The sequence below is a fragment of the Nesoenas mayeri genome (genome assembly GCF_963082525.1).
Source record: "Nesoenas mayeri genome assembly, chromosome: 12".
Taxonomy (NCBI): domain Eukaryota; kingdom Metazoa; phylum Chordata; class Aves; order Columbiformes; family Columbidae; genus Nesoenas; species Nesoenas mayeri.
Genome location: NC_137547.1, coordinates 14,146,418 through 14,165,802, shown reverse-complemented (window position 1 = coordinate 14,165,802; position 19,385 = coordinate 14,146,418). Strand labels below are relative to the sequence as shown.

General features: G+C 59.4%; 1 protein-coding gene across 1 annotated transcript; it reads left to right on the top strand.

The window, feature by feature from the left end:
• Positions 1–260: 260 nt before the first annotated feature.
• On the top strand, positions 261–15,484 carry FHOD1 (formin homology 2 domain containing 1; the record flags this gene model as incomplete). The annotated part of the gene is made up of 22 exons (XM_080352086.1): positions 261–431; positions 6,015–6,121; positions 6,259–6,323; positions 7,669–7,736; positions 7,823–7,928; positions 8,121–8,215; positions 8,473–8,584; positions 8,899–8,993; positions 9,090–9,233; positions 9,353–9,567; positions 9,723–9,833; positions 11,127–11,293; positions 11,540–12,435; positions 12,688–12,840; positions 13,001–13,183; positions 13,457–13,576; positions 13,786–13,947; positions 14,047–14,237; positions 14,313–14,505; positions 14,585–14,738; positions 14,842–15,018; positions 15,402–15,484. The coding sequence occupies 22 exons, from the start codon at positions 261–263 to the stop codon at positions 15,482–15,484; spliced, it is 3,768 nt and encodes a 1,255-aa protein (XP_080208212.1).
• Positions 15,485–19,385: the final 3,901 nt, after the last annotated feature.

Genomic DNA, 19,385 nt, shown 5'->3' with positions numbered 1-19,385 from the left:
GGACACTCCGGGGCAGCTCGGAGCCTCCCGGGGCCTGCAGCATCCCTGATGCCGGAGCATCCCGGCGGAGCATCGCTCCGCGGCGGGAGGCATCCCGGGCAGGCAGCACCGGAACGCCCGCGGGAGGGCGCGCCGAGCACCGAGCAGCCGATACGGGGAGGGGCGTGGCCGGGAGGGGCCGAGAGGGGCCGGGAGGGGGGCGGGGCTCCTCCGCCCCCAGCCCCGGCGGAGCGGCGCGGCGCGGCGGCAGCGGCGCTGCCATGGCGGAGGCGGTGGTTCCATGCCGGGTCCAGTACCTGGAGGACGCGGATCCTTTCGGCTGCGGCAGTTTCCCGGAGCCGCGGCGAGCTCCGGTTTACGCCGTGGAGGAGGCGCTGGCCCTGGGCATGCAGCTGCCCGCGCTGCACCGCCTGCTCGGCGCCCCGCTGCCGGTGAGGGGGAGCCGGGGGAAGGCAGGGAGGCCACCGGGCAGGGCGGGGGTTGTCGGCTGGAAGGAGCGGAGGGGCGAGGGATGGGGCAGTGTGTCCCCACCGGAGCGCGGGCAGCGCTCCCGGAGTGAGTCACGGCGGAATCCGTGAGCCCCGGCGGGAGATGCCAGTTCTCGGGCGGCCCCGGATGAGTCGGCGGGGAGGAAGAGGATGTGCTTGCTCAGAGCAGGGGGAACCCGGGCAGGGGAGAAGCAGAACAAGGCCAGGAGTCCATCCCCGTGTTGCCGGGGCTGAGCGGGGCAGCGTGCTTTCACGCCAGCATCCCTCTTCCCCACCGGCTATCGGGAGCAGAGTTGAGCCTCCGTGGAAGCACACCAGCTCCTTGACACCGGGGACAAGGCCAGCGTCCCCGCTTGCTGCAGCACATGTGCCTTGGGGACGTGACGGGGGAGCTGCAGGGCCACCAGCTCCCTCATCCCTCCGGTTCAGCTGCAGCTTTGCTGCCGGAGAACGGTGCGGAAATTCGTGCTGAGCAATTTCCTCCGGCCGGCAGGAAGGCGGGAGGCTGAAGCTGCCGTGAGATGCCGGGTCTTGCTTGTGTGCCGTCGGAGCTGATCCAGGCTGGGAAATAGGATCTGGGGAGTGGAGGACATGGGGGACCTTCCATCCTGGGTATCTTCTGTTGGCATGATGCCTTCAGAGCATCCTTTACAGGATGGGGACAGGCTTGTTTTCCTCCTCATAAACATGGGACCCAGTAGACCTTTGGTAATGGCTGAGCATCTCTGTCATGCAGGCAAGGGAAGCAGGAACCCAGGCAGGCAGGGGGAGTGTGCCCTGCCCTGGAGAGATGGGGGCAGCAGGAGGGGCAAATCGGCTTGGTGTGCCTGGCACTGAGCTTGCTGACCTGCCAAGGGAGAGGGAATCACTGTGAGACCTTTGCTTGCACTAAAAACCCCTCCCTGTTATCCCCCTTTTCATTTTTTCTTGGAGCAAAGCAACCACGTCTCATGTTGTCGCCATCATGGGATTTTTGGGTGGTGACTAAACGGAGTTTGTTTGGGAACAAGCAGCCCTGAGACATGACGAATGGAGCAAACTCAAATTTCAGGCATGAGCTCTCCTCCCTGGGCAGGATCTGCTGTAATGGGATCGCCGGCCCGGGGTGCTGCTCTGGTAGCACAGGGAGCTGGACATGATGTTCCCAAGGGCGGGAGCATTGCAGAGAGGTCCCATGCCCAGCAGAGGTCTATTAATCCTGGGGGTTCAGGCTCTGTTACCTGCCAAAGCCAAGCTCCAGATGTTTTTTCCTGTGGTTTCTGTGCATCACCCCATGGCAAAATCACAGGTGAGCGGCTAGGACCCTGCTTTGAGGTTTTAAGCCAGATTTCTGGTCATATAGGTTATATAAGTTATAGAAGTTAAAAAACATGCTGCCTTCATTACGCAAAGCTCTGTCCCAACGTGACAAGCTGGGGTGCTCGCTTGTGTTTGCACAAGCCAAAGTCTCCATCAGGAGCCTCCTGACACAGGATTTACACCCTGCAAAGTGAGGTCAGTCTCCTGAGGCACCCAATTCAGTCCAAATTTGGAGCTGGCAGCCCAGAGCCATGCAGACATCGTTACCCTGGCACGACTGCCTGAAACCTCCCTTAGTGCCCTTTGCGCCAGGTAACTCCATTACTCGCCACCCTAAAATTAGTAAATGAACAGTCGGATTTTTCCCAAGGAACCAGCTGTAAAAAATTCAGCTGGGGATGCCCGGTGCCAAGCTTGTCCTGAGGTGACGTGCACTGGGCAGTGCGCCTGGAGCTGCAAGGCACCGGGAGGAGGACGCAACGGCCAGGAAGGAGCTGGGCTGGGGGTCCCTGCATCATCGGTGGAGGACTGAATCACAGGCACCCAGGAGATGAGCTACTATGGGGGACCAGCCGGCTCCTGTCCTTCCTGGGCACAGCAAAGCTGCTCCCTGAGCTGGGAGCAACCTAGAGATGATGAGCAGGAGGTTTCTTGTGCCGGCATTGCTGCCTTGAACAGCCTGTCCTGCCCCAGGACATGCTCACTGCTTCCTCTCCCTGAGTGCGACCTGCCACTGATGACTTTTTCATGCTCTCCGGAAAGCTTGTTTGTGCTTGAAAATACTTTCCCACTTTGTTTGCCGCCACCGCATTGTTCGGCTCCAGGCCGATACTATCTTCTCCGGCTTTCCAGCATTTTTCTGATACCCTTGGGTGATGCTTGTGCTGGGTGTGGGGGTTTTCTGAGCCTCCACAGGCAGGTTTTGGCAGGACAGATTTTTTTGGCTGTCCCTTCAGTCCCCAAAGGCCACTGTTCTCCCTTGCTCCCGGCACTATCTTGCCTCTGAATCTAGGGATTTTTCCAAACAATTGCAAAACCCAAGGGGCTGGAGCTCTGCTTTCTCTTTCCTCTCCCGGAAACCTGGGGAAGAGCAAACAGCTCGCCGGCCTCAGGGTCATCAGCTTGCTCTTCCACTCGCTGTGAGCTCTCAGGCGTGCTAGAGGAGAGCTGCTGGGGTGACCTCAGGGCACACGTGAATTGCACAAGCCCCGTCACACCAGCCCTGCTGGTTCTCTCCTATCCAGCTCAAGGGGGACTTCATGGACACTCTTTTCTCCACTTAACCTCTGGCAAGCACGAAAGTGGTGAGACAGGGTCATCGGCAGCGCTGCCTTCCCCCCGACCTAACTGCTTTGAAGCTCTGCTGTCTGACTCTTACCTGATGCTTAGCGCCGAGTACTGGTGCTCAGCAACTTCGTCGCTCCCCGGCTCCCGGCACGGTCCTTGTGTGGCTTCTGGGACAGGAGCTGTGGCCTGGCACTTGTGCCATGGCCTTACCAGGACACCTGCTCCCTGCCAGGACTGTGATCCTCCTGCTGTTGATGAGAAATGAGGGATCTGTTAATAAGCAACAAGTCTCGCTGGAGGAGCTTCAAGAGGGAATGTGTGCGAGCAAGTGTGCAGTGCTGGGCCAACTCTGAGTGACCTCCAGAGATCCCTCCTGACCTGGATATTTTTTTCCCCTCCATGAGAAGGCAATGGCAGCACTCCCATCCACTTGCTGCCATCCATCAGGCAGGAGCGGAGAGGAGACTGCAACTGAGTGCCCTGGCAATAAACACCCTTCGTAGCCCTGAAATCGAATCATGGTGAATGTACCTGTTTGCTGGCTGGGGTTGCTTCTGCGGCATAGCTCTATAAACCATCACTCCCCATGTGTTTTGGAAGGGTGAGCAGAGGCTTCTGATGCCAGGTGTTTCTGACCCACCGGTGCCTTGTGTTTAACTGCTGCCTCAAGCTCTGCCTCAGCTGGAGCAAATAATATATTTTTTTTTCTGTAATTTCCCCATAGCCTTCCTAGAAGAGCCACAGCAACATTGATAAATTGTTGTTATCACAAAAATAAAGTGCTATAGACTGGGGGAAAGTGTTTCCTCTGCTGGCAGATAAAGAGGAGATTCACTGCCCGGCCTTGGAGCATCCTCCCACATGGGGATGCCATGATAGGGACAAGCAGGAAGATGTGATGCTGTAGTGGGTGGCATGAGTTCAGCTGTGGGTGGAGGATGCCTCTGTCTCAGAGGTGGAAATGTCTCCACCACACACCCATGGTTTGGGGGGACAGTCCAGCTGTGGGGGGAGTCGACTTTCCCTGGGAACTCGCTTGCCTGGCATGTGTGCCCTTGCTAGGCTTTGAAGCAGCCACAGCTGCTGGGTGTTGGTAGGATCAGGGAGATCCGTGTGTTTCCACCTTCCTCATGCCTCAAGTTTGAAGCAACAGGATGGATGGAGGACATCAGTGCTGCTGTGGCATGGCTGGGGCTCCTGGGAGCCGCGGGCTGGACGTGTGAGCGTGGGACACTCTCTTCTTCCTCAGCTCCACTCTGCCTGCGTGTCCTCATGACTCTCAAAGCCCAGCTCATTTTAAAACACTTTTACAGGCAGGAGATGGATGGATCACAGCCACCCTGCACCAGGAGCTGTCAGAACCCCATGGCTCCAATGTGCCGTCACCACCAGCACAACCCTGAGGTCCCGGCTCAGATCCTGCATGGTTCAAAACCTCATCCAAGGGTGCAGGACTAACCCTGGCCCTGGGGCAGTCAGTGCTCCCTGGTGCGGAAGTGCTGCCCTGGGATTTTTGGCAGGGGACAGCCCAATTCCATCCCTGAAGGTTGGTGCTCGCCAGGGGGGTCGCAGCCAAACCCGGACCCAGCGCTCAGAGCATCATCCCTTGTGGGGAGCACTGCCAAGCTCGCATGGGAAACATGCAGGGTCGTGTCCCAGGGGCTTGGCCTCCCCCGCCAGCTGGGCCATGTCACTGGCCCTGGTAGGAGCTGGGGACATTAACTCCAGCTTGTCAGGACTCTGGCAGCCCAGAGATGGCAAAGCTTTGTACTGGAGCTGTGAGGTTCTCTTCACTGTGTTTGAATGCCCGGGAGGATGCAGGGATGGCTATGGGGATGCCCAGGAGGACGCAGGGATGCCCAGGAGAGCCCTTTCCTGGTGCAGGAGTGTAAGCTTTCCCCAGCAAGCAAACCCTACGTATGGGATTAGCAATACCTGCCGTGGAGGCAGAGTTGGCATCCAGGAGCATTTGCTCGGTGCCAGCAGCCTGTGTTTGGTACACGTTGCCATGACGGGCTGGCATGGCCAGCAACCACGGAAGGTGGAGCAAGACACTAACAACATAACTAATATATCCAACCCAACGGCAGTGTCCCGTCAAATTATCCCGAGGCTTAGTCAAGGTCATTAATTAATGCACGTGGCATTTTTCCTTGCCCTCTCTTTTGTTGTCACACTTACAGTGAAGTCATATGTCTGAGCTCTTGCATGATCTTGTGACTTGAGGAGATGAGGCTTTCATGGAAAACATCCTCAGAGAGATACAGGAGCCGTACCCAGCATTGCTGTGCGTCGCCAGCCTGCCTGAGGGTAGTCAGGGCAGGGTTTTATTATAAAACCCAATAGTGAGGTTTTATCTCTGGTCCTTGGCTCCTTAAGCAGTTACACAGCACTGCTGTGCAGTTTTGGAAAGGAGCGTCAGGCCCTCAGAGGTGGGGCAAACTAGGAGAAGCAGGGGGCTTAGCCAGAGGCCGCCATCCCGGTGGGTTTTGCCCAGGTGCCGTGGCAGTTTGCGCAGATCCAGTCCCCCAGGCGGAGGTGATTCATCTGCCCAGACAGTGACACGAGCCCTGGAGGAGATGGATCCTACCCAGGTCACAACCTGGCTGACTCAGGGGAGCCCCAGGGAACGGGTCAGCCTCTCGCTGGGGCTCCTACCCAAGCGGTTTAGGAGGTGCCTGGTGACAGTGTGGCCACCCTTGCTCTGCCTTTTCCTAGCCTGGGGCTCCACATTTCTCCCTTAATCTGCCATCAGGCTGAGGTGCTGGGGAATCTCTCTGCAGGGCCAGTGCTCAAGGACAGGGTGGGACCTGCCACCCTGATTCAAATGCCTGGTGAGTTCAGTGAGGGCAGGAGGGTGACTCGGGGATGCTGCATCCTCTGGGAGCCAGGAGGAATGTGATGGGCACAGGGGCTCAGCCGGTTTGTCTCCATCCCCAGCTGGAGGACTGCACGCTGCAGGTCTCACCCTCCGGACACTACCTGGACCTTGACTTGTCCCTGTTGGAACAGAAGGATGATCTGGAGGGTTTCTATGAGGAGGTCAGGTGAGGCACGTGGGGTACCCAAGCCCTATGGAGATGGGACACGGGGACCCCACATGCATGTGAGCACCGGGGACCATGGGTGAGGGGCCGTGGTGGTCCCAGTGTAGGTTCTCACATGATATTTCGCCCTACCTTAGGAAGGGGAGACGGCCAACTCTGATCCTGCGCACGCAGCTCTCCGTCCGAGTCCACGCCATCATTGGTGAGTCAGGGCTGCTTCTTCCTCCGGGCTGGCCTGGGGCTGGAAGGTCACTCCCCCGCAAACACAGAGTGGGTTTGGCCTCCACGTTTGGTTTTTTGGGATGGAGACAGGGAACAATGCAGCCCAGGGCTGCTGCCACCCCGTAACCCCTCCTAGAGGTGCAGGGGACACGGTCCCCATCATGCTGATGGGGAACTGCTGGGTTAATCCCCTCCATCCACAGAGACTGGAACTCTTGCCTCTTTGGCTGAGAGCCCACCGCCCACTGCAGATATTCTGGGTCATTCAGTCGAGTTCTATATATAGTTTTGGAGGATATAAACAAATACCTCTCACACAGCAGAAAACGCTGCTGTGGCTTCGGGCAGGTCCTGCAAAATATTCGGGAGTCTCAAGCCTTTTTTCTCCTTAGTGGGGGGAAAGCAAGTACTGAGCAGAGCAAGATGTGAGCCGGGCATCAGCTTCCCGAGCGGTGCGGGAAGGGGCAGAGCATGGAGCCCTCTCCCTGCAGGAAGCCCGGGGTCGGGGTCGTGCTCTTTGCCGGCAGTTCCCAGGCTCCAGCTGAGCCCCGGGCTGCTCTGCTTTCCCTCTCTGACAAGCCGATAAGTGAGCGGAGGAGGCTGCTGAGACCTCGTGTTTTGCAGAGCCCTCATCGGCATGTCTGAAGGCCTCCTTGGACAGCTTGGTTTTGGCTTGTTACAGCTCTGAAACTGACCCAAATAACTCGGGATGCTTGGATAACTCAATTTTGGGATGTGGGAAGCACTGGCTCCTGATGTATTTGGTCTCTGCTAGTTTAAGCAGAGCTTTTCGACTTTGCTATGTGCTGGCTTCTGCCACAGGCACCATCCCCATGAGCACGTAATCTCCATCCAGCCTCCAGCCTGATGATCATCCTTTTGTCCCCAAGCAGCTGGTGTCATGCTGCCATCCTTCCCGTCCCCATCCTGTGGTTCTTCCCAAGCTGTGGTGCTGCTGGGGGCTCCGGGACCGTGCCAAGGCTGTGCCTGGGGAGCAATGGCTATAAGTAGCTCTGCCTCCTGCCCGTGTTCCTGTTTCGGTTCTGCACAGGAAACCAGAGGGGATATTTATGTCATTGCTGGGCAGAAAAAAAAAATAAAGGAAATAGGGAGGTGGCAGGGCTGAAATGAGTAGTTGTGGAGCTGCAGCTGCTTCCACCCTGTGTGTCTGACAGCCATGCGGTGCCGGCTTGCCGTGGTGACGGCACAGTGGTTGAGCGAGGACAAGGGGCTTTCCCAGGCAGCAGGGAGCATTTTGGAGCCCTGGTTCAGCAGCGAGCCCCCGCAGGTCAGACCATCCCACCACATCTCTCTTTTCCTTCCAGAGAAGCTGTACAACTCGCAGGGGCCAGAGCTGCGACGCTCACTCTTTTCCCTCAAGCAGCTGTTTCAGGTACGGTGATGCTGGCACAGTGGGGGTTCAGGGGTGCCCCCTCTTGCCTTCCCACACTGCGGTAATGCCTGGCCTTCGCCCCACAGGAGGACAAGGACCTAGTGCCAGAGTTTGTGAACTTGGATGGGTTGACGTGTCTGATCAAAGTGGGGGCAGAGGCTGACCAGAACTACCAGAATTACATCCTCCGTGGTTGGTATTTGGGCACAGGGCATTTCTCATCCCTGGGGAGGAAGGCTGGCATGCAGGGGTCGGGGGAGAGTGAGTTTGGCTGGGGTACCTTGCAGGAAGCTGCCAGACCTTGCCCTTGGTGTGCTGATGCTGGGGAAGCCCTGTCACAGCCCTGCCTGCCCCGCCGTGACCTGCCTGCTCTCTGCCTTGCAGCCCTGAGCCAGATCATGCTTTTTGTGGACGGAATGCAGGGTGTCATCAACCACAATGAGACTGTCCAGTGGCTGTACACGCTGTCGGGAAGCCCGGTAAGCACCTGCTGCCCTTGGGGGGCTGCCTGTGCCCCCTGCTGCACCCCTGCCTGTTGCTGTCCCCTGGGCACAGTGCCTGAGTAAGAGGGTCCCGCTCCAGGTCCCTTCCTGGTGCACCCCAGCCATCAGCATCACAGCTGCGGGCTGGTCCCTGGCCCCACAGCAAAGCCCCCAGCCCTGGGGCATGGGCACAACCACCCCACGGTGCCCTGGCAGCCCCCTGCCACTGTCCCAGCTGTCGTCCCTTGTCCCAGTTTCGCCTGGTGGTGAAGATGGCACTGAAGCTGCTGCTGGTGTTCGTGGAGTACACAGAGCCCAACGCCCTGCTCCTCATCCGCGCCGTCAACGCTGTGGACCAGGCAAGAGGTGAGTGCAGCCTCAACCACCCATGAGGTCCCCACTGGTCATAAAATCATTTTGTTTGGAAGAGACCCTCAAGATCATAGAGTCCAACCATTAACCCAACACTGTCACTAAACCATGACCCTAAGAACCTAATCTCCGCATCTTTTAAACCCCGCCACGGATGGTGACTCCACCACTTCCCTGGGCAGCCTGTTCCAATGCCTGACAACCCTTTCCATGAATAGATTTTTTCCAAATATCTAATCTAAACCTCCCCTGGCACAATTTGAGGCTATTTCCTACTGCATGTCACCTGCACGTGCCACTTTTCCCAGGAACTTGCCCATGGTCCAACCTGATGGCCATCCTGGAGCAGCGCCATGGGGCTGACACGGAGCTGCTGGTGTTCACCATGACGCTGATCAACAAGGTCTGGGGAAGTAGCCGGGCATCCCTGTGATGCCACGCTGGCGGGGCTTGGTGTGGGTCACACTGGTCCCAGCAGCGTCCCTCTGGTCCTGCTCAGACGCTGGCAGCCCTCCCGGACCAGGACACCTTCTACGACGTGACGGACTGCCTGGAGCAGCAGGGCATGGAGCGGGTGGTGCAGCAGTACCTGGGCAGCAAGGGCACCGACCTCGACTTGAAGCAGCAGTTCACACTCTATGAAGTGAGTGGGGCTCCTGTGGGATCCAGCCACATGCCACATCCTGTGGCAGCAGGGAGGGTGGGTGTGTGGGGTGGCAGGGGGGCTGTGCCCGGTGCCATGCCCCCCCGGCTTCTCCACAGAGTGCTCTCAAGCTGGAGGATGATGTGGAAGAGCCACCCTCAGGGGGACGCAAGGAGCGGAGGAGGACGGATGAGGGCCGGCGTGGGTGGCGATCACAGGGTGGGTGCCCGGAGCCCAGCCCCGATGCCCAGCCACTCCAGGGGTCCCCTGGCACCCCGAAGGAGCCACCCACTGAGGACACCCCAGCAGTCCCCGCACCGAGCAGCCCGGCAGAGTAAGTGTGGCTGGAGGTGGCCCATGGTGGGGATGCTTCCAGGATGGTGAAGATGCTGGGATGTGGTGGGAGCCACGGTTGGGTCCATTCCTGGTGCCAGGATGGAGGACAGCTCCGCAGGACCTGCTCTCAGTCCCTGTCACCTCCTCTTCCAGGCCCTGTCCTGGCAGCATCTACAACAGTGCGTCCACGGTGCGGCTGTCCCTGGCCTCTCCCCAGGCCGAGAAGGAGCAGCCCCCGGGCCCAGGCGAGCGCAGTGTCTACAAGTAAGCAGCCAGGAGGGGCTGAGTGTATGGGGGGTCCCCCATGGCTGTTGGGGCGCTCCCAGGAGCGTGGTGTGTGCCTGTCCCAGGGGAAAATGGTCTGGACTGGTACTGGGACTGAAGAGAATCATGACTGGGGAGTGGGCATCCAACAGGGTCCAGCTAGGGGCTGCAGGGCATCCTTCAGGGACACACGGCTCTGCTCCAGCTCCTTCTTGCTCCTCTTTTCTGCCCACGCTTGCCCTCTCCTCTGCCCACTCTTTCTGTCTTTCCTTTTGCAGGCTGCGCCAAACGGCTCCTGTCTGGTAAGTGCCTGGGCTCTGCACGCGTGTGCTCCCTCCTGGCATGATGCTCCGGCGGGAGCGGGCACTGCCCTGCACCCACCGTGCTGCCCCCTGCACCCATCTCGCTGCCCCATCCCTCAGCTCTCCCCTCTCAGCCCTGCCTGTGGGACCCCAGCCTGCTCCCCTCACTTCCAGCATCCCCCACAGGGTGATGGCGCCCTCTGATCTCTCACTTCTTGGGCAGAGTGTCCCTGCTGGGGGTGGCAATGCCCCCCCTGGGGCTGGGAGGGGGCTGGCATCACCATCCTGGTGGCAAACTGAGTGGCTCTGGTTGGGGGGGACAGTGCCCTGGCTCACCAGCACCCAGTGCCATGTAGTGCCCAGGCAGGAGGGGACTTGCTTGGGCTCTCCCAGCTCCCCATAAACCCCAGGGTGACAGCAGGGGAAGGGTCCTGTGCTGGCCAGGTGGGTGCGTGCAGGGGTGCATGAGCCGCAGTGGGGGGCTGCTGCCAGTGGGGTCTAACCCCTGTTTTCCCTCAGGCGGGAGGATGTCCCCTCCTTGCATGGGGACAAGCCTATTTTGAGGAAGTTTGAGTAAGTAGAGGCATGCGTGTGTCTCCAGGCATGCGCTTCCTCAGGCCAGCAGGGCATGAGGCGCAGGAGGGTCCCCACGGGTCTCTGCCTGGAGGCCCTCCTGGGTTTTGCAGCTTTTGGATGAGGGTTGTGGTGAGCACCAGGTCCATGGGTCTGATAGGTGACAGCGACACATCGATGGGATAAGCCTTCAGCTCCTGCGGGGCTGTGGCATCCCCGTCCCTGAGCTGTGGTGGTGTCACCTGTCTCTCTGCCGGGCTTGGAGAAGGTTGAACCCTCCAGGTCCCTGCTGTGGTGTGACTAGTGCAGGGTGTTTCAGGGGGCTGGCTGTGCAGTGTGACATGGCGTGGTTTGCTGGTTGTCCCCATCATCCCTGTCCCTGCCTTGCTCCCAGCCAACATCTGTCCCTGTCTCACAGAGCTCGCTTCTTGGAGAACCTGGCTGCAGCCCAGAAGGAGAAGATCTCTTCCATGGCCAAGGGACGGCTTGACGTCCTCAGCGATGCTGCGCTGGAGCATTCTGCTTCTTTCTTGTGGGACAGGGACAGCGGCACCCCTGAGCCAGGCACGGAGACATCCAGCATAAGTAGGTGCTGCTGGGGTGTGTGTTCCTGGCTCCGGGCTCGTGGGGGTCTCTGGAGTGGGTGTCAGTGGCATCTCTGCCCCCAGCCCACACCTGTGAAAACCAGAGCCATGGGGGAGCTGGGTAGTACCTCCCCGTCCCGCTCTGAACACTGCCATCCGAGCATGCCCCTTGGGCAGCGGGACCCCTACCCCAGCAGTACCTGCCTCTCCAAATGGGCTGTCCCAGCATCTCCCCATGTCCCCGCAGGGTCTCACCTGGCTCAGCCGGACACCACCGACTCCTGCAGCACCATCTCCTCTGACACCAAGTTCATGCTGGACATGCTCTACGCCAAGGGCTCCTCAGAGCCGGGGAGGGAGAAGGTCTTCCCCAAGGGACAATGGTCCCCCCTGGTCCAGGGTGAGGTGGACACGGACATGGAAGGAGGTAGCAACCGGGAGCAAGAGGGTGCCCGGCTCTGTGGCAGGGCTCCAGACGGGCCAGTGGCCAGTGCCCATGCCAAACTGGCACGTGCCATGTCCAGTGTAGATGCTGAGACCCACACGCAGAAGCTGGAGAACACTGGGATGATGCCCATCAAGAAGGATGCAGAGCTGACATGGGAGCGCCTGGAGGCCAGCCCTGGGCAGCTGAAGATCAAGGACCTGGACTTCACTGATTTGGGGGAAGAAGAAGACTTTGACATCCTGGACACGGGCCCCATGGCCAATGGCTCCTTCCTCTCTCCCGGCATTGAAGCAACAAGTGCTGGAAGTCTCATGGCTCCCCCTCCACCTCCTGCCATCCCTGGTTGCCCACCACCTCCACCTCCACCTCCCATGATCCCTGGCTGCCCTCCACCTCCACCACCACCTCCTGCGGTCCCTGGCTGCCCACCGCCTCCACCTCCACCTCCTGCGGTCCCTGGCTGCCCACCCCCTCCAGGGCTGCCAGGCCCCACAGCAACAGATGGCCCCTCCCAGGCCAAGAAAAAAAGGACAGTGAAGCTCTTCTGGAAGGAGCTGAAGCAGCTGGATGGCACTGTGGGGCCAGGAAGGTTCGGCCAGGCAACATTATGGGCATCCCTGCAGAGCGTCGAGGTCAATGCTGCCAAACTGGAGCATCTCTTTGAGTCAAGGTCAAAAGAAGCACCAACTTCAAAGGTACCAGCAGGCTGGCACCCATCAGCCAAGGGGGTTTGAGGGTTTGAGTCTGTTAGTTGCTGGAGGGACCCTAGGTGGGGACCATCACTCCTACCCTACGCTGAGGAGCCCAGAGGCTCTGTGGGGATAGTGATAGGCAGTACATGGGTCTGGCTCATCACCAGGTCCCTGATCTGCTCCCCATGCCCATGATGTTTTCATGAAGGTGAGCCCTTTCTCTGTCTGTTCCCGCCCATCCTGTCCTCCTTGCAGAAGGCCATCGATGGGAAGAAGGTGGTGGTGGTGCTGGACCCCAAGAGGAGCAACGCCATCAACATTGGTCTCACAGTGCTGCCACCTGTGCACATCATCAAGACGGCTGTGCTGAACTTCGATGAGTTTGCGGTCAATAAGGAAGGGATTGAGGTGAGCACCAGAGAAGCTCGGCCCCTCCAAGGTGCTCATGTGGGTCATTTCCCCTGGCCAAGAGGCCACCATGCCATGACATCTGTGCTGCCAGCCCTGGGGTGACATATCCCATGGTGACATGTCTGGAGCTTAACACATCCTGCTTTGCCTGCTCTAGAAAATCTTGACCATGGTCCCAACTGAGGAGGAGAAGCAGAAGATCCAAGAAGCCCAAATGGCCAACCCTGATGTGCCCTTGGGCTCTGCAGAGCAGTTCCTGCTTGCCCTGTCTTCCATCAGTGACCTCACGCCCAGGCTCCAGCTCTGGGCCTTCAAGCTGGACTATGAGAGCCTGGAGCAGGTACAGAGCCATGTACCACATCTGCCCTCCACCCTCTCACCACTGCCAGCCCCAGCAGTGCTGAGCACTGAGCCAAGCCTATTCCTGGTGGGAACCAGCCATGTCCAAGTTTGGGAGGTGCCATCATGGCTGGGAACAGGTTGGAGGTCTCCAAGGCAATCATGGGCTTGGGTTGACCAAAGTGTGGTTGTCCTCATGGGAAAGGGCAAATGCTGAAGCTCCCAAGGGAGAGGGTGGCCAAGGGGTCTCACCTGCATCTCTTTCCTCAACCAGGAGATTGCAGAGCCACTCTTTGATCTGAAGGTGGGCATGGAGCAACTGGCCAGAAATCACACCTTCAAGTGCATCCTGGCCACGCTGCTGGCCATGGGCAACTTCTTGAACGGCTCCCAGGTGAGGAGCAGGGTGCAGAGGGATGTGGCCTGTCTTGAATGCCACAAGGACAGGACCCACCATGGTGCATGGGTACCCAAGAGGGACCATGAGAAGCCTGGGATGGCACCTGAGGCTGGGTGGTGCTGGTGGGGGCCCAGTGGATCTGCAGAGTGGAGGTCTGCTGGAGGAGGGATGGAGAGGCCTTGCTGAGTCCATTGGGGTTTCAGAGCAGAGGCTTTGAGCTGGGCTACCTGGAGAAGGTCTCAGAAGTGAAGGACACAGTGCACCGGCAATCCCTGCTCTACCACCTCTGCCAGATGGTGGTAGAGAAATTCCCAGAAACCACCGACCTCTACTCAGAGATTGCCTCCATCACCCGCTCTGCCAAGGTGAGGCCAGCCAGATGACACCTGGCAAGGCAAGGGTATGGGTCCCACGGCTGCCCAGCTCCCCCAGCGTGACTGAGGGCTGGTGTCTCACTCTTCCAGGTTGACTTTGACGAGCTGGCCAACAGCCTGATGCAGCTGGAGCGGAGGTGCAGGACCTCCTGGGACAACCTGAAGGTGATCGCCAAGCATGAGACTAAGCCGGTGCTGAAGAGCAAGCTGACAGACTTCCTCAAGGACAGCACCCAGCGCATTGTCGTCTTGAAGGTGGTGCACAGGCGTGTCCTCAACAGGTCAGTGGCTCGAGGTCCTGGGGATGGGAACCCTGCAGTCCCGTTGGTGGCCTACCATGACCGATGTCACTGCAGGTTTCACTCCTTCCTGCTGTACCTGGGGTACCCGGCGAGCACAGTGCGGGACGTGAAGGTGACAACCATCTGCAAGCTGCTGCGGGAGTTCGCTCTGGAGTACCGCACCTGCCGGGAGCGCGTCCTGCAGCAGCAGAAGAAACGGGCTGCCCACCGCGAGCGCAATAAGACCCGTGGACGGCTCATCACCGAGGTACAGGGACACCTGGCTGGCCACTGCCACCAGGTGATGTCCCCCAGGTCCCCAACACCCACCTCTCTTCCTGCTGCAGACTGAGAAGTTCTCTGGCATTGCTGAGGCTGCTCCACCGCCCGCCGTGGTGTCCAGCAGCCCCGAGGAGCAGATGGAAACGGGACACGAAAGCATGAAGAACCTACTGGCCTCCCCCACAGATGCCCCTGCCCGCCGCAGCCGGGCCAGCCGGGGTAGGAGTGGGGTGGCAGAGGCACGCAAGGCATGGCTGGCTGGTTGGGCATGGCCGGCTGGTTGGGCATGGCTGATGCCAGCATCCCTGTTGTCCCCATGCAGGGACAGGACACACCACCCCAACCCAGGGCTCTCCAGCCCAAGAGGATGTTCCCAGCTCCCCAGACGATGCTTCAGATGAAATCATGGACCGACTGGTGAAATCGGTGACTCACAACGCCAACCCCCGGCCCTGTGCCAACAAGGAGCGCAGGAGGTCCCGCGGCAATAGGAAGTCCTGTAAGTCCCACCCCTGTCCCTGGGCCCTGTCCTGTCTCTGTCCCTATGCTCTGCCCCTGTTCCTGTACTCTGCCCCATAGCAATGGGACCCGCCCAGATGCTCTTTCCCATTTGTGTCCCCATCTCATCTCTGTTCCTGTGTTCCGTCCCCATGCCTTGTCCCAATTCTGTGTCCCCATGCCCTGCCTGACTTCTTCCACACTGGCCACCTTTGTTGAGCCTACCAAGCCACAACTGGAGGTACCCTGAGACCAGACCATGTCCTTGCACTCCCCTCACCGCTCCCCTCCCCAGGGCCACCATGCGTGGGCAAGCACTGGGTACATGGAGACCACATGTGCAGCTGCCAGCACTGCCAGTGCCATATTCTCCTCTTCCTGCAGTGAGACGGACGCTGAAGAGTGGGCTCAGCGATGACCTGGTGCAGGCGCTGGGCCTGGGGCGAGCACCTGGCATGGAGGTTTGAGGTGGCCCAAGGGGGCTCCTGCTGCTTCTCACCACTGGTAGCCCTCAAGGCAGGACGTGGTGGCAGCCCCTTGCTGCTCCAGGCCTGACACACTCTGCATCCTTCGTTTCACCTTTTCCTGCTGGTCTCCAGCTCCTGGAGGTGCAGAAAGCGGATGGGAGTGATGCCCAGGAGCTGCTCCATGCTGGTCAGGATGGAGGACGCTCAGCGCTCGTGTGTGGGGGTGGAGGCTCGTGGTTCATCTTCTCAACAGTATTAGAGGGGTCAAGGGGCTGGACCCAGAGACCCCCTCTGAGACCTGGGTCTGGCCCATGGCCACTGTGGCAATAAAGTGATCTGATGTGCTGCTGGTTGCCAGTGTCCCTTGTCCCTGTGCCCAGGTCACTCTGCTGCTGGGCTGGGATGCTGGAGGCTCTTGATGCCGTGGGCTGGAGCAGGCACTGCTGAGGGCCGTGGCAGGAGATAAGGAGTGATGGTCCCTCCAGCATCCCTGGGGAAGCTGTTGCTGTAGTCCCAAGCAGGACCTGGATGCTGCTAGCAAAGTCCCAGGGTGAGCCCTGCCAGGGGATCCTGGTGTCTCCATCCCAGCAGAGCCCCAACAGGCTGGGGTGATGTGGTACCCTCACCTGAGCCAAGACAGCATCCTTCCTTCTGCATGCCCAGTCCTGCCGCCCAGGGCCAGCACTCGGCCTGCAGCAGCCAGCCCTGTGGCTTGCAGGCACCATCATCCCTCCCAGGGACAGCGTCATCCTCCCTGTACTGGGGCACCCGGGGGGACCCTGCCAGAAGGAGCAAGGACTGCTGCCAGGCTCAAGGCTGCACGCTCAAGGCTGGAGTGGCAGCTCAAGCGCAAGGCCATGGTGCAGCATTATCAAGGGTACATGCCACATCCCAAAACTCACCTCTCCCTTATGCACTTCTCCTGGGGGATTTTAGCCAGATCAGAACCTGGGTCCGAGGCAGGGTTGTTCTGCTCCTGGAGCAGGTCCAGGGCACGGCAGCCACACTGTCCCCTGTGAACCTGGCCCTGGCCAAGCTGCAAGCCTTGTAAACATCTCCCTGTGCTGGGCAGAGACAGGCTGCCTCATGGTGTAAATGCAGCCAGGGCAGCATCTGCCTGTACCTGTGGGGCCTGGGAGGTGTCCAGACAGGAACATGCCACCTCCTGGTCCAGCACTGCTCCTGCCATCCTGGGCATGGATTAAATCCCGTGCTTGATGCTGGCCATGATGCTCCCCATGGCTGCTAGACAGCGGGTCAGCACCATTTCTGAGCATCCCCCTCTGCCAGCTGCAGTGCTTTGGGTACCGTCACCTGTGGCAGAGGCATTTGGGAACAGTGTCATGTCATCCATCACGGTAGCTCCACCTTGGCGCTGCCCCGGCGCTGCCTCCAGCCCTGAATCCCGCACAGCAGGTCTCTGTGGCTTTCAAGGAATGAAGAAAAACTTCACCGGGCAGGGCAGCTTCTTTTTCCCAGCTGACCTCTGTCCAGGGTTGTCCCTCTCTGTGAGGCTGGATGCACTGGTGGCCTCGGAGCAGCCAGGCAGTGCCAGTCTGCCCCAGCTTGCAAGATGCCTGCAATGGTCCTGGGTGGCTTTGGGGACAGGGGGATGCCATGCCAAGAGCTGCAGGTGTCCCAGAGGTGCCTCAAGTCATGGTCTGGTTCTCCTGCCCTCCAGGTGCTTGACTTGGGGCTGCAAAGAGAGGACAAAGAGATCATAACAGACAACAATGAGCCACTCGGATACACAGAGGAAGGAGAAAGCGATAGGAAAGCATCTTCCTGGCTCCCTGCATCTGCCCCAGGTATCCAAAGTGACACAATACACATGACAACCCCAGGGCTGTTGCTTCTGAGGGCTTGCTGGGGGAAACTGAGGCAGGCTGCTGGGAAATGCCCCACCACTCCCAAGTGATTTGTCAGCATTTGGGGAGGCCATGTCCTCAGCAAAGGCCTCCATCAACCCTTGTTTATATTTTCCAGCTAGTTGTGTGTTTTGGTTTTTTTTGCAGCCTTGGTGATATTTCCGGGATTCCCCATCGGTCCCCAGACACACGCTGCCCTTGAGCGGCGCCTGAAGTGCTTGGCTTGGCCGTGGCGCAAGTAGCTGATGCCAAAAAGACACCAGGCACACGCAGTCCCCCAGGAAGGAGAGGGGGTGGGATGATGCTGGAGGCTCCTTTGCGAGCAGAGGCAGATTCATGGGCTGCCACATGAGGCTTGGTGGGGATACAGAGCAGCATCAGCAGAGTTTGGGCTGGGGTGCCACACCCCCAAGGAAGATGCTCTGGGTGGGATGAAGTGAACCTGCCAAGGAACCCTGTGGAACCCGGCACCTCCATCCCTGCCCACGCCTGGGCTCAGCCCCTGTGTGTCTCCTGCTCACGCCAGCCCAGGGCCACCAGCTCTGTCCTGCTGCCACGAGGGGGCACGGCGGCCACACGCATGGTGAGGCCACCCGAAGTGACGCCTCGTGTCCTGCCAGTCTTTGGGCACTTGCCGCTGGCCTTCGGTTTTCTGTTCTCCCTTCCACAGCACCCAGGGGGGCTGCACCCCCCTCTCTTTCCCCAGCGGGACATCGTGCTGCTTCTGTGTCCCCAGCGGGATGACAGTCACGTCCTTGGTCCTGGCCATTTGTCTGGCTGGCAGGGACAAGCTCCTGTCCCCCTGCACCCGGCTGTCTCTCCAGCACTTGTCCCTGGCCCCCATCCAGATGGGGAGGTGAGCAGGGGAACAGCAGAAATTAGCCCAGCTCCACTTGCTATCATATTTACCCTCTTCTCTAGCAGTTTGGTGGTGGAGACCCACTTCCACCCCTTCCAGAGCCTGTGCTGGAAGATGTCCCCTGCCTCCTCCACACCACCCTGCCAGCACTTTCCTAGTGACTGTCCCAGCACAGGGTCCTCTTTGCCACCACGTTCTGAAGTTAGCTCCAACCTTTGTGCCATGTGGACATGTCCCCGCTGCTGTTCCCAAGCTCAACCGGAGACCACCCATGGTCCTGGGCTCATGGTAGCCACAAAGCCCCTCCACCTTGCATAAGAAACACAAATCCCACCAGGAACAGCACAACTCCACTTTTGTTCACAGGTTGGAGCCATCCAGAGCACTTCTTGCAAGTGCTGGTGCACACTGGCCACCTCCCAGGAGCATTGCGATCGTCTGCCTCCCCGGAATTCCTCCTGCTGTCTCAGCTGGAGGATTCCTTCTCTACCTCCTGGCCCCAACCCTCTTGAGCAACCTGAGGCTGGCAACATGCTCTGCTCTGCAAACACCTTCCGCAGCAGACAGAGGCATGGGACAGGAACCAGGTCACTGCTGCCGTGACCTACTGCCCTCTCCCCGGGGTGCAGAGGTGGCAGAACATCACCTGGAGCGTGACCCAGATGGCTTCCCCTGGGATCTGTCTGGTGGTCAAGGGAGAGCCACATTTCCTCTGTCCCCATCACCCTAATACAAAGGTAGAGGTCCTGTGATGAGCATGGAAGAGATGGGAGATGGGAGGGTGATGCTGGGCTGGCAAAGCAAGCCTGGCACGAGTACCACACATGTCCCAGGAGATGGGGAATATAGAGTACAAGGCATTAGCAGAGCCGGGAGCACTTTGGAGCATCACCAAAGCTTCCCAGCCAGGTCAAAGGAGCGAAGTCCCTGCAGCCTAAAACCAGCTTGTTTGGAGAGCTGTGGTGCACAAAGCCTGGCTGGCAAAGGGGCTGCCAGGGTCATGTGGGCGAGCAGGCATGGTGACATGAGGTCCTTACTAGGGTGAAAGAGCTCAAGGTCAGGCTGGGGAGTGGCTTCCCAGAAGGTGAAACCTCTCCTGAAGCCATGAACACCGTTGGAAGCGGAGCTGTGTTTTGTAAATACCGGGGGATTCTGCGCAATCTGAAAAAAACAA